Source organism: Haliaeetus leucocephalus, unplaced genomic scaffold, assembly GCF_000737465.1.
Source record: "Haliaeetus leucocephalus isolate CR32 unplaced genomic scaffold, Haliaeetus_leucocephalus-4.0 Scaffold1, whole genome shotgun sequence".
Taxonomy (NCBI): Eukaryota; Metazoa; Chordata; class Aves; order Accipitriformes; family Accipitridae; genus Haliaeetus; species Haliaeetus leucocephalus.
The window spans coordinates 17,126,490-17,137,287 of NW_010972437.1; the positions used below are offsets into that span (position 1 = coordinate 17,126,490).

The 10,798-nt window shown below is 67.9% G+C and overlaps 1 protein-coding gene across 1 annotated transcript in view; it reads right to left on the bottom strand.

The window, feature by feature from the left end:
* Positions 1-10,798, bottom strand: part of SPEG (SPEG complex locus) — a 38,219-nt gene that overhangs the window by 19,430 nt on the left and 7,991 nt on the right. Inside the window, exons 2-6 of the mRNA XM_010569592.1 lie at positions 5,371-5,460; positions 4,734-5,115; positions 2,090-3,621; positions 924-1,067; positions 19-201 (exon numbers count right to left, since the gene is read on the bottom strand). Coding sequence (XP_010567894.1) covers positions 19-201; positions 924-1,067; positions 2,090-3,621; positions 4,734-5,115; positions 5,371-5,460 — 2,331 coding nt within the window. The remainder of the gene's footprint in view (positions 1-18; positions 202-923; positions 1,068-2,089; positions 3,622-4,733; positions 5,116-5,370; positions 5,461-10,798) is intronic.

Genomic DNA, 10,798 nt, shown 5'->3' on the forward strand with positions numbered 1-10,798 from the left:
CCCGCCGCCGGCACTCACCGGGCCGCACGCTGAGGATGGCGCTGCAGCAGGTCGCCCCCACCTCGTTGGCCGCCGTGACGGTGTAGAGGCCAGCGTCGGCTACCCGGGCGCTCCTGACCAGCAGGGTATGACGCTCGCCCTCCACCTTGATGGGCCGCGTCGTGCTGCTCCGCAGCGGGACCCCGTCCTTCCTCCAGGACACTGCCGGCAGAGGCGAGGGTCACTCGTGGGGCAGGAGAGCCCAAGCTCCCCCGGGGGGTCCGTGCAGGGTCCCGGTGAGGCCAGGCGCTCCCCTGCCTGGCCCGGGGACCCCTTTGCCACGGGGAGCAGCCCCGGGTTCCCACGGCCCCTGAGGGAAAGAGCGGGGCTGGCCGCTGCCTGATTCCTGGCATCCTCCTGCCCTCCAGTGGAGGCTGGAGAAGGGAATCGATGCCGCTTCGCTTCTGTCCGGCCCTGGCGCCTGGTACCGGCTCCTGCTGCCCAGCCGCCCCTGCCCACGTCCCGCCTTACAGCACGCCCGGAGCCCATCGGCCCTGAGCTGGGCACCGGGGCTCTGCTCCCGGGAAACCACCTGAACTGTCCCAAGGGCATCACCCGTCCCTGCCCTCGCAGTGCTCAGCGGCCCTTCTCCTGCTCTCCCAACAGCCCAGCCCAGCACGGGGGAAGGGCAGACACCCTGCCTGCGCCCTGCCCTGGCAGGCAGTGCCCGAGCACTTCACTCCTGCCTGGCAGGAGGCGGGGTGAAAGGGGTGCTCCCGGGGTGGGCACATCACCTCCCTGAGACACCCAGCTCCGGGCCGCGTGTCCCACTCCACACAGCTCAGGTGGCCCCAAGGGACGGCTCAGCGAGAGGGACGTGGACGTGCAGAGAGCCTCTCCGTCACGCTCGCACCCCCGACCCCCCCAGCCCTGCGATCACTCACCTTCTGGCTGGGGGTTGGCTGTGACAATGCACTTGAGCAGCACCTCTGCCCCCACGGCCACCGCCATGTCCTGGATGGGGATCTCAAAGATGGGGGCTTCCAGGGGGTCTTCACCCGCTGAGACATAGGAGTCATCAGAGGACTCTGGACAGGGAGAGACAGACCCCGTGGCTGTCAGCGGGGAGGAACAAGCGGGTGCTGTGCCGCGCCGGGCTACATGCAGGCAGAGCAGGGGCCTTGCAACCCTCTGCCCATCCCTGCCACCATGTGCCCCACACCCTCGCTGGGGCATTAGCAGGTCCCCGGGCTGTGTTGTGGAGGAAAGGGCCACATCAGGGGCCACGAGGGCACAGTGCCTGCAGCGGGACGAGGCAGGGGACCACAGGGCAGGGAGCATACAGCCTGCTGTACATCCCCATATAGCATAAGGGATGAGGCAACAGCAGGGTGTGGAAGGAGGAGGGTTGTACAGCCCACCACAGCCTCCACGCCGAGCTTCCCCCAGCCCCCCATGGGGTGCTGGCTGCTTTGCTCCACCACATCAGCACCAGCCTCCCAGCTCCCTCCCCTCCCATGGCCCCAGCACATGGGCAAAGGTCCTGGGGCTGTGCCAGGAGCCTCAGGCATCTGGGCCTGGCACTGCTCCGGCCAGAGCAGAGCCTGGAAGGAGATCCCAGCCCAGGTGCAGTCTGGTCTCACCCCTGCGTGCTGGGATGGGCAGGGACACCCCTCCCATGGCCAAGCCACTGCAGCATCCCCTGGGGATGCTTCAGCTGCACACCTTGCCTGGAGCAACGAGCACCGTCCAGCTGGGACAAGTTGCAATGGGTGCTCTGTGCTCCGGGGGGCTGGACCAGCCCAGGGCTGGGTGCCAGAGGTCAGCACCCTGCGTCCTTCCTGTGCCAGGCAGGAGGGACGGAGACATCAGCAAGTGTCATGACCTCAAGGCCCAGCAAACTGGTACTCAGGCTGGTCTGTCTTACGGCACCGGTTGGTGCCAACATCCCCAGCCTCCAGAACAGTGTGCCCCTGCCCCACCTCTGCACTCTCTGGCACAGCCTGGGCTCCCCACCCCTCCCAGGGGCAGGCTGGGGGTCGCCCATCCAACTCAAGGGCTGGCCAGGTCAACTCTGTGCCTGCAGGAAAGCAGAAAGCCATGCCCCTACCTAGCTCCGGAGAGGTGGGCCTGGCTCGGCGCCCCTTCCCCTTGCTCCGCGTGCTCCTGCCTTCTTGAGCCGTCCGGCCACTCTCTTTCTTCTCTGACACTTTCGTCTGCCTTCTCTCCACCTCCCTGCCCACACTGTGCTGCCCTGCCGAGCTCCTCTCCAGGCGAGCCTCCTGCTCCATCCCCGGCTTCGCCCAGGGCAGGAACCGCACCTCCGCAGGTGCCTCCAGCCGCCGGTACAACCCGTGGGGCACAGTCAGCCGGGCGGCCAGGGCTTCGCTCACCACCCCGGGGGCACGGGCTCCACCGGCAGGGCCCCCGTCTGGGCACGGGCTGCCTTCGGCGGGACCCGCCTGTGAAAGGGCCACCCGACCCTGTGGGGTGGCTTGTGCTAACGGCCACTGCTCCTTCTTCTTCACTTCCCCAATGCCTCCTGGTTGCAGACTCTTCCTGGCGCCCACATCCTCCACCTCGGTGGGCTGACCGGCCACCACACTGCCCCACGCCGGGGCTTTCCTCCCACGCTGCCCCCCTGACTCCAGCTCCCCGTCGGGTCCCACCAGCGCCACGCTGGAAAGTGCCAGGTGCTGGATGACGTGCGTGCTCTCCACGGGTGGGAAGGTCTTTGGCGGCAGCGCCCTGCGCCCGCCGGCGCCCTGTGAGGAGGGGGTGCGGGGGGCACGGGGGGCGGCAGGCTCGCTGGCCGCCGGGGGCGAGGGTGCCGGGGGCAGCCCGGCTTTGCACAGCTCCTGGGAGCGCCGCAGCTGCTGCTTGGAGACTGTCCGCTTGATGCGGGTCAGCTCCTCCGCAAACTTGTGCTCGATGGCGTAGACGCGGCCGGCAAACTTGCCCCGCTCGTCAAAGGATGCGGCTTTCTGCCGGAAAGCCAAACGCCGGCATGCCGCCGTGCCACCTGGCTCCCAGCGTCCACCTTCCCGCACGTCCTCCCGCGAGCCGCCCAGCATGCTGGCACGGCGCGAGCCAGAGCCGGGCTGGTCGAAGGAGCGCGTCTTGCGCAAGGGCAGGCAGGAGTGTGCGGGGAAGGGGCTGTCTGCCTGCTCCAGGCTCCTCCGCCGCTCCTCGAAGTACTGCAGCCTCTCGAAGATCTTGGAGCCAGCACGCACCAGCTTGGGGGATGCCCGGATGGAGATGCGGCCAGAGGCGTCGCTCATGGGTGTCTGGGGACGGGACTCTTGCGTGCTGCCCTGCGAGTACCCCGAGGACTTGGGCTTCTTGATCTTCTCCTCGTACTCCTCGGGGACAATGTCCTGGTACTCGGCTGGCACCGAGGACTTCTTGCGGGGGGTCACGGGCGTGAAGGAGGGGACGCCAGAGCCACGGGCAACAGGTTGGGATGTGGCGCCAGCGGGCGGCGGCAGGCACGGGCCGGCACGGGGAGACGGCGAGCGGAGGATGGGTGGCTTGGCGGTCAGCGGCAGGGCAGCGGGGGACCTCGGGGCCTCGGCGCCAGGCTTTGGAGAGACGGGGCCGCTGTGGGGGTCATCTCTCCGGTAGCCCCCCTGGGGGATGCTGCTGCAAGGGGAGAGACAGAGGAGCGCAGTTCAGAGCCCACCCTCAGCTCCTGGCTGCATCCCTGCTCCCAGCCCGCACCATGGTGCCCAATGGGGCACGGCAAGCGGGGCAGGCGGCCAGGGCAGCCCCAGGACCAGGGAGCCTCAAGGGGCCCTGACGAGTGAATCTGGCTGGGTTGGGTGAGAGTCCTGGGCTGCTGTGACACAGGGGTGTCCCCTTGCCCAGGGATACCCGTGTGGGACAGTGGCATGATGCTGGGATACCCAGCGAGTCCCCTCCCCAGGGCCGGCATGCAGACAGGATTGGGAGCTGGGTGGATGCCCAGTTTGCCGGGGTGTCCTGGTGTGCCAGGGCAGCGCGGCACAGGCCAGCTCTTCCGCAAGGTGGAGAGGGTCCCAGATGCTACAAGCCCTCCCCATGCACATGGTGCTGTGGCTGCATCCCCCCACCCCATTGCCCCTGAGGGGGCTTGGCGATCGCAGTGCAAAAATCATAAGGTGGAGATGAGGTTCTGGTGGAAGAAGCAGCTTTTGAACAAAAAAAGGGGCGGGATGGAGGTCGAAGGAAGCAGGCCTGCGAGGATGGAGACCAAAGGCGGTGGGGAGGGAGGGGGGCTCTGAGCGTGTCAGCTGGTGCTGGGGAGGCAGCATGTCCCTGGCCCCTGCTGCCACCCCTGTGTGGTGGGGACCACGGGTGGCAGAGCCTTGCCAGCGGGTGTCCCAGGCGGCCACGCACCCCCACGTCCCCACACCCTGGGCTGCGCAGAGCCCCCACGGCTGGGAGGGACGGGGGGACACCCATGGCACAGCCTGCAGGTGCGATGCTGCAGCTAGTGCAGCGGCACAGGGGTTACCCCCAGCCCCAAACTGGCCACAGCAGGAAGGGACCCCACTCCATGTCCCCCGTCTCACACAAAGGCCTGTCCCCCCTGGCCCGGGTTGCTCCCACCTCCTCACCAGGAACAGTCCGCCTACTGCTCAGAGCCCCCGTTCCTCATCCGGGCATGACGAAAGCAAAGAAAGCCCAGGCAGAGGGGAGGAGATGGCTGTGGGGGTTGGAAGGAGATGGCCCCAGCGCGATGTCCCCTCCATGCGCTTCCCCCGGCTACTTACACGTGGAGCGAGAGCGCCCGTCCTCTGTACAGGCTGAAGGCGCTGCCGTACGGGTCGCTGGCCACTGAAAGGCTATCCTCCGACCCCCAGCTCGTGCCCACCAGATTAGCCCGTGATGCCCGCACCAGCGGCTCCACGCCCAGGTGCCGGACCTCGGCGCCGCGCGGGGCTGGCGCGTTTGCTTGCCTTGGGGTTCCCTGCGGCTGCTGCCAGGCAGCAGGGCGGAGGTAGGGTCCCCGTGCGGGGAGGCTGGCATCCGTCTCCTTCTCCACCACGGTCTGCTGGCTGCCCGACCAGCTGGAGCGCTCCTCCGCCTGTGACAGGGCCAGCACCGAGGTTGGCGTCGTGTTCATGGAGGCGTCCACGAGGGTGTCAGACCCACCTGGAAGAAGAGGGGTGAGCCGACACCGGGTGCCTGCGGGGATGAGCCCAGCACCCTGCTCGGAGAGGGCTGAGCCACCACGGGGTGTTCCGAGGAGCACCCTGCTGCCCCAAGCCCTCTCCCCTTTGCGTGGGCGGATCACAGCTCCCCCCCCCAGTGGAGAACCCCAAGGCTGGGCCAGCAGAGCCCTTGCTGGGGGGCCATGCCCAGCAGCCGGTGCTGGGGCTTGGTGCCAGCCGGGTGCCCCCTGCTCACCAGTGGGGGTGCTGAAGGCCGTCTCATCCTGGAGCTCGCTGCGCTGCGTCACCTGGGGATCGCTGGGCTCATCCTCGCCCGTCTCCGAGTCTGGGGAGATGGGGGGGGAGAGCAGGGGGTGAGGGGACACAGGGACAGCAGGCCAGGCTGGTGCTGCCCCTTGCAGACCCACCGGCTCCAGGGGCAGGAGAGCAGTTCCCGGGCAGCTCCGGGAGGAGGCAGCGCCGGGGCAGGGGGCATGACTGTGACCTGTAGGGACAAGCTGCCAGCAGGGAAAGGCAGAGGTGGGAAAGTCCAGCAGGGCAAGGGCAGGCAGGGGAGGGCAGGCAAAGCGAGCAGGAGCAGCGTTAGATGATGGAAGGAAGGGAGATGGTGCCGGCAGTGGGAAAGTGGCTGGCAGAGGTGGCGAGGGGACAGGGAGGCAGGGTGGGGGATGGTGGCGGTGATGGGACAGGGTAGCAGGCTGTGGCACAGGGCCCGCTCTGGGGATGGGGCTGGCATCGGGCAGAGGTCTTCCTACCGTAGCTTTGTTTCCTGCAGGAGCGGAAAACTTCGCTTCCATAGGGGCAGCAAGAGAGAGAGAGACATCAACACCCGGTTATCTGCCCGGCCTGCGGAGACGCGGGGGGCAGCGGGGAGGGACCTTGTCCCCAGCATCAACCCGCACTGCCATGGGGCAGGGACCTGCCAGGACAGCACCTGCGTGGGCCACGACAGCTCGGAGAGCCTGGCACCCAGTGCCAGGCTTCAGGTCCAGGGATGGGTCCAGGACTGGGCGTTTGCCCATCTCAGGACCCCATGAGGAGCACCCCATGCCCTGCCCAGCCCCATGGCAGGGGCCAAGCACCCACAGAGTGTAGAAACAGGTCTGGCATCCCCAGACTTCCCTACCACATCTCCACTCCACACCCATGTTCACTGCACGCCGCTCCAGTGCTGCACACAGACCCTCCTCACCCACACACTGTCCCACCTGCGCAGTGAACGGCACCATCCCCTCCCCATGCCATGGCCACATCCTGCCCAGCAGGACAGCCACCTCCTGTCCCTGGAGCTGCTGGAGCTGCCCCGCAGGATGGCATCACCATTGTAGCACCCACACATCCCCGTGCTCCGCAGGTCACTGCAGCTTGGGGCTGGACCCCTCAGCCCATGCCCCAGCTGGGTGCTCCTGGGGGTGCTGGGGCACATGGACACATGAGTCCACATGCAAGCACCCTCTCTCTGGCATGTACAAGTGCATCCCGTACTCCACCGGTGGCAAGTGCTGCATGATATGGCCATGCCCCACAGCACGGCCCCGGTTGATAAAGCAGGGATGCTCAGGGCAGGGCATGAGTGAGAGCCTCCCCACAGACAGGATGCAGCCAGGCCAGATCAGTGCCACCCTAACGTCCCATCCCAGGAAAGCCTACGCTGCGCAGCCAGAGAGGGCCAGACTTTCCCCCTCGTTGCTGTCCGAGCCCTGGCAAGCTGCTGCAACAGACTGCTGCGGCAAGGGACGTGTCCCCTGCCCACCACCGCTCCCCTCCACTGCACTGCCATGGTGTGGTGGGGGGCCACGCGGCTCCCCTCAACCCCAAGCCACCCCTCCGCAGCCCGGCACACTGCCAGCTGCCCCGGGCACTGCCACGGCATCAGGGTCCCCAGCCCGGCCACGACAGCTGGCAGCCCCTGAAGAACCGGAGCTGCAGGGCCAGGAACAGCCCAGCATCGTGGGGGACACTGGGAACCCCCGGCTGACCGGGACCCCATTTGTGGCTGGCGAGATGCAGCCCAGCCCTGCCCAGCCTCTGCTCGCTGCCCTCCCGCAGCACAGTGGTGGGGCTGGACCCCATCCCGGCGCACTTGGGCGGCGGGGGGAGCCGGGTCCTGGTAACTCAACGCACCATGCGTGAAGCGCCCGAAGCGCCGCGAGTGGCCGGTCTTCTGCAAAGGAAAAGAGAAGAGAGTGTTACCCATGGCATGGCGCTACGCGCCTGCTCACGCATGCACACTGCTGGCACGGCACACCCGCACGCACACACCCCATCATGGCACATGCAGCACCGCTCACACCCACAATGGCTCACACATGCACACTGGCACGGCACACGTGGTGCCGCTCACACCCTCCCGCTGGCAGGGCACACCCAGCACCGCTCACACACACACGTCCCCCGGCTGCACACCCACGGGGTACCCACAGGCACACACCCCCGCGCACGCAGACAGGGATGGGTGTAGGTGGACACGTGTAGCACATGCCCAGCCATGCACACACACACACTCACACACACCTGTGCACACACGCACAACCCCCCCGTGGTGATGGTGCTGTGCACCCCAGCCCTGTGCCGCTACCCGTGCCGGGGGGGTGACACTGTGCCCCCCAGTCCTATGCCACTGCCCGTGCCCAGGGAGTGACAGCCCTGGGCAGCCTGGCTGCCCCGGCACCGCTGCCTGCAGCCAGCACCGCCTGCAGCAAGTTCTTTGCCCGGGCAGGTCCCCAAATGCTCCACAGCCCCTTCGAAGCCACCAACCATGCCAGCGTGGGGACGGGGCCAGCAAAGCGTCTTCCAGGTGCTGGCCGAGACGCCACCATGGGCACCGGCCCAGCACGGGGACAGCATCCCCCATCACCGGCGGAGGCTGTGCCAGCTGCGAGAGAGGCTGCCTGGCACAAACGGCATGGGACCGGCCCGTCTGTGCGGGGCTGGAGGCATGGGGGCTGCACTCGCCCGTGCCGTCTAGGCAGGCAGGAGGGACCCGAGCACGGGCAGAGGTGCCGAGAGCTCCCTGCCAGCTCGGCTGCCCTCTATGCTGCAGCCCAGGGCCGGGCACCTGCTTGCCAAGGGAGGGACCGGCTGAGAGCGACCCGGCTGTCAGGCCCGGCGTGCACCAATGCCACCGCTGCCCAGGACAGCAGAGGGATGGGGTGATCTCCAAGGCAGGCAGGAGCAGGGATGCGGCATGCAGACAGGCAGGGTTGGGCTGCCAGGACTGAGCATCCTTCCCAGCCAGTCTGGGTGACAGGGTCTCCCCAGGACACTGACGCCCCATGTGCTATCTCCCCAGTGTGCAGCCCAGGGCTGGACACCCAGCTTTCTTGAAACCCTTTGCTTTGCCAGCCCGTCCTGCCTCTCCACAGCGTCAAAGCAGGGTCACAGCCAGCCAGCCCCCGGGGACAGCCAGCCAAGCATGGCCAGCAGTTAGTTGCCCTTGGAAGAGCAGCTGGCTCATTTTGCGTGCCCCAAAGCTGCTGCCACTGCAGCGGTAGCCCCTGCTCATGGGCAACGCTTGGGGCCTCCCACCAGCCCCCTGCCTGCATGCGGTGCTGGCCAGAGGGCAGCGGCTGCACGAGACACATTTGTATTCAGGCTGAGCCAGGCTTCACCTCCCCTCCTCGGCTGACTGTGCTGGTTCTGGCTGGCAGCCCGTCTTCCAGGCCAGGGAAAGATAGATGAGTGATTAACTGCACCATCGGCGGATAATTCCCCCATTAAAAAATGAAAATGCAATTGAGTGCCATTATCGGGTGCTCTTGTGGCTTCCCCAGGGACTGGCGCCATCAGCTCCCATCAAATATGGTGACTGCACCCAGCGGGCCTGGGCCGGGCTCCATCGCCCAGAGCTATGGGGTGGCTGAGCCCCTTCCCCTCTGCCTTGCAACAGGTCCCTGTGGGCACCCCACAGCCTTGACCCCCCTCGGGCACAGCACCCACGCGCAGCTCATTAGGGAGCAAGTGCTGGGTGATGCAGGGTCACTCGGAACCAGGAGGTGGAAAGGGGGCAGGAGCAGCTCAGGGCTCACTGCAGGGCTGGGGTCTGGGCGAAGGGGCCAGCCGGAGAGTGGGGGGTGTGCTCCCTGCCTGGGATTTCATTTGCACCCTGGGAAAAGGGGTAGGGAACCCCCAGGAGCCCGCTCTGTGCCCAGCCAGCCCAGGGTGGGGAGAAAGGCTGGCTGGGATCGCACCCATGGGGCAGCAGGGTGAGACCTGGTGCTGCCTCCTTCCCCTGTGCCAGGCACAGATCCTCCCTGCCCAGGGTGGGGTCCTGCCCTGGCCATCCCTAATCATGGCCACGGCGCCAAGGGAAAAAGGGGCTCCTGGGACCATGGAGCACAGCCCTCGCAGCCTGCCACGGCCTGGCACGTGGAGCCCAGCACCACACGGCACTGGTGCCACTGGTGTGAGACAGGCAGACAGGGAGCAGGGATGGTGTGTGGTGGGGAGGCAGTGGGTGGCTTGCCTGACGCAGAGGGACAGCTGCTGTGGGTGTCCTAATACCCCCGGTGCTCGGGCAGCACTGCAGGACCTCACCCCACCATGCAGGCAAGCCCCTGGCCTTGCTGCCCCCAAGGGCAGAAGGGGCAGCCGGGCAATGCAATCCACCCTGCCCCGGAGGGACCCCCCACCACGCCTGGCTCCCAGCATCCCTGGGGACCTGTGTCCCCCAAAGCATGCCGCACCCCTGGGAAGGTGCAGGGGGGGTGACAGCCCCTCCCGGGCTCCTGCTGGGCCACCAGACAGGGTGACAGCGGGGAGGCCAGGGGCCCAGCGCCCAGCGGGGTGGGCTTGTGCGCCCAGGGGAGCCGGGGGGTGGGGGCCTTCCTGGAAGGATGCCCCCCATCGTCCCCCCCTCCGCCGAGGCCAAGTGACGTCCTTGTTCCTTGGTCGGCGGCGGAGCGTGCGGCGGGGCCCGCGGAGGAGCCTTGCCTGTGCCAGGCATGCTCCTGACGCGGAGGGGATGACGCATGCAAAGCCTCGTCTCCAGCTCCGTGACCACCGGCAGCGGGGCCGGGGGGAGCCATGAAGCAGCCTCCATTTGCTGCCCCGGCTCCGGAGGGCGAAGAGGGGAGAGGGTGGCGTGGGGGGAAGGCCCCGGCGGGGGTCCCAGCCCGGCTGCTGGCACAGGCGGTGCGGAGCACCTGCCCTCTGCCCCTCCTGGCCGGGCTGGCGAGGACAGACAGGCAGCTGGCGGCTCTGCAAGCGGGGCTGGAGCCGGTGATGGGCAAAGCCTTGGGAAGCCCCGGGTGGCAGCGGCAGGGCCGGAGGGACACCCCCATCCCCATCCCGATGCCCTCCCGCTCCCGGCACTGCCCCCTCCTCCCGGCGCCCGCCGAAGCCCTTACCTGGAAACGCTTCTTCACCCAGATCTTCTTCATGCTTCTGCAGAGCCCCGCTGGCCCGGTCACACCGGCTCAGGCCCGGCAGGACGCCAGCCCGCTCCTGGCGGGGTCCCCGCTGTCAGCACGCCGGGGAGGCAAGCGATGCTCCGAGCATCCTCCACCGCCGGCAGCCGGGGACGGCGGAGGGAAGAGGAAGGGGCTCGCCAGGTTGGGCTCTCGGGAGGGCTGGAGCTGTGAGCATGAAGCATCACTGGAGTGCTCCTCCCTCCATCCTTCCCCCGCCTGCCTCCGCCTCCGCCTCCCCGCCAGCCCTGGCAC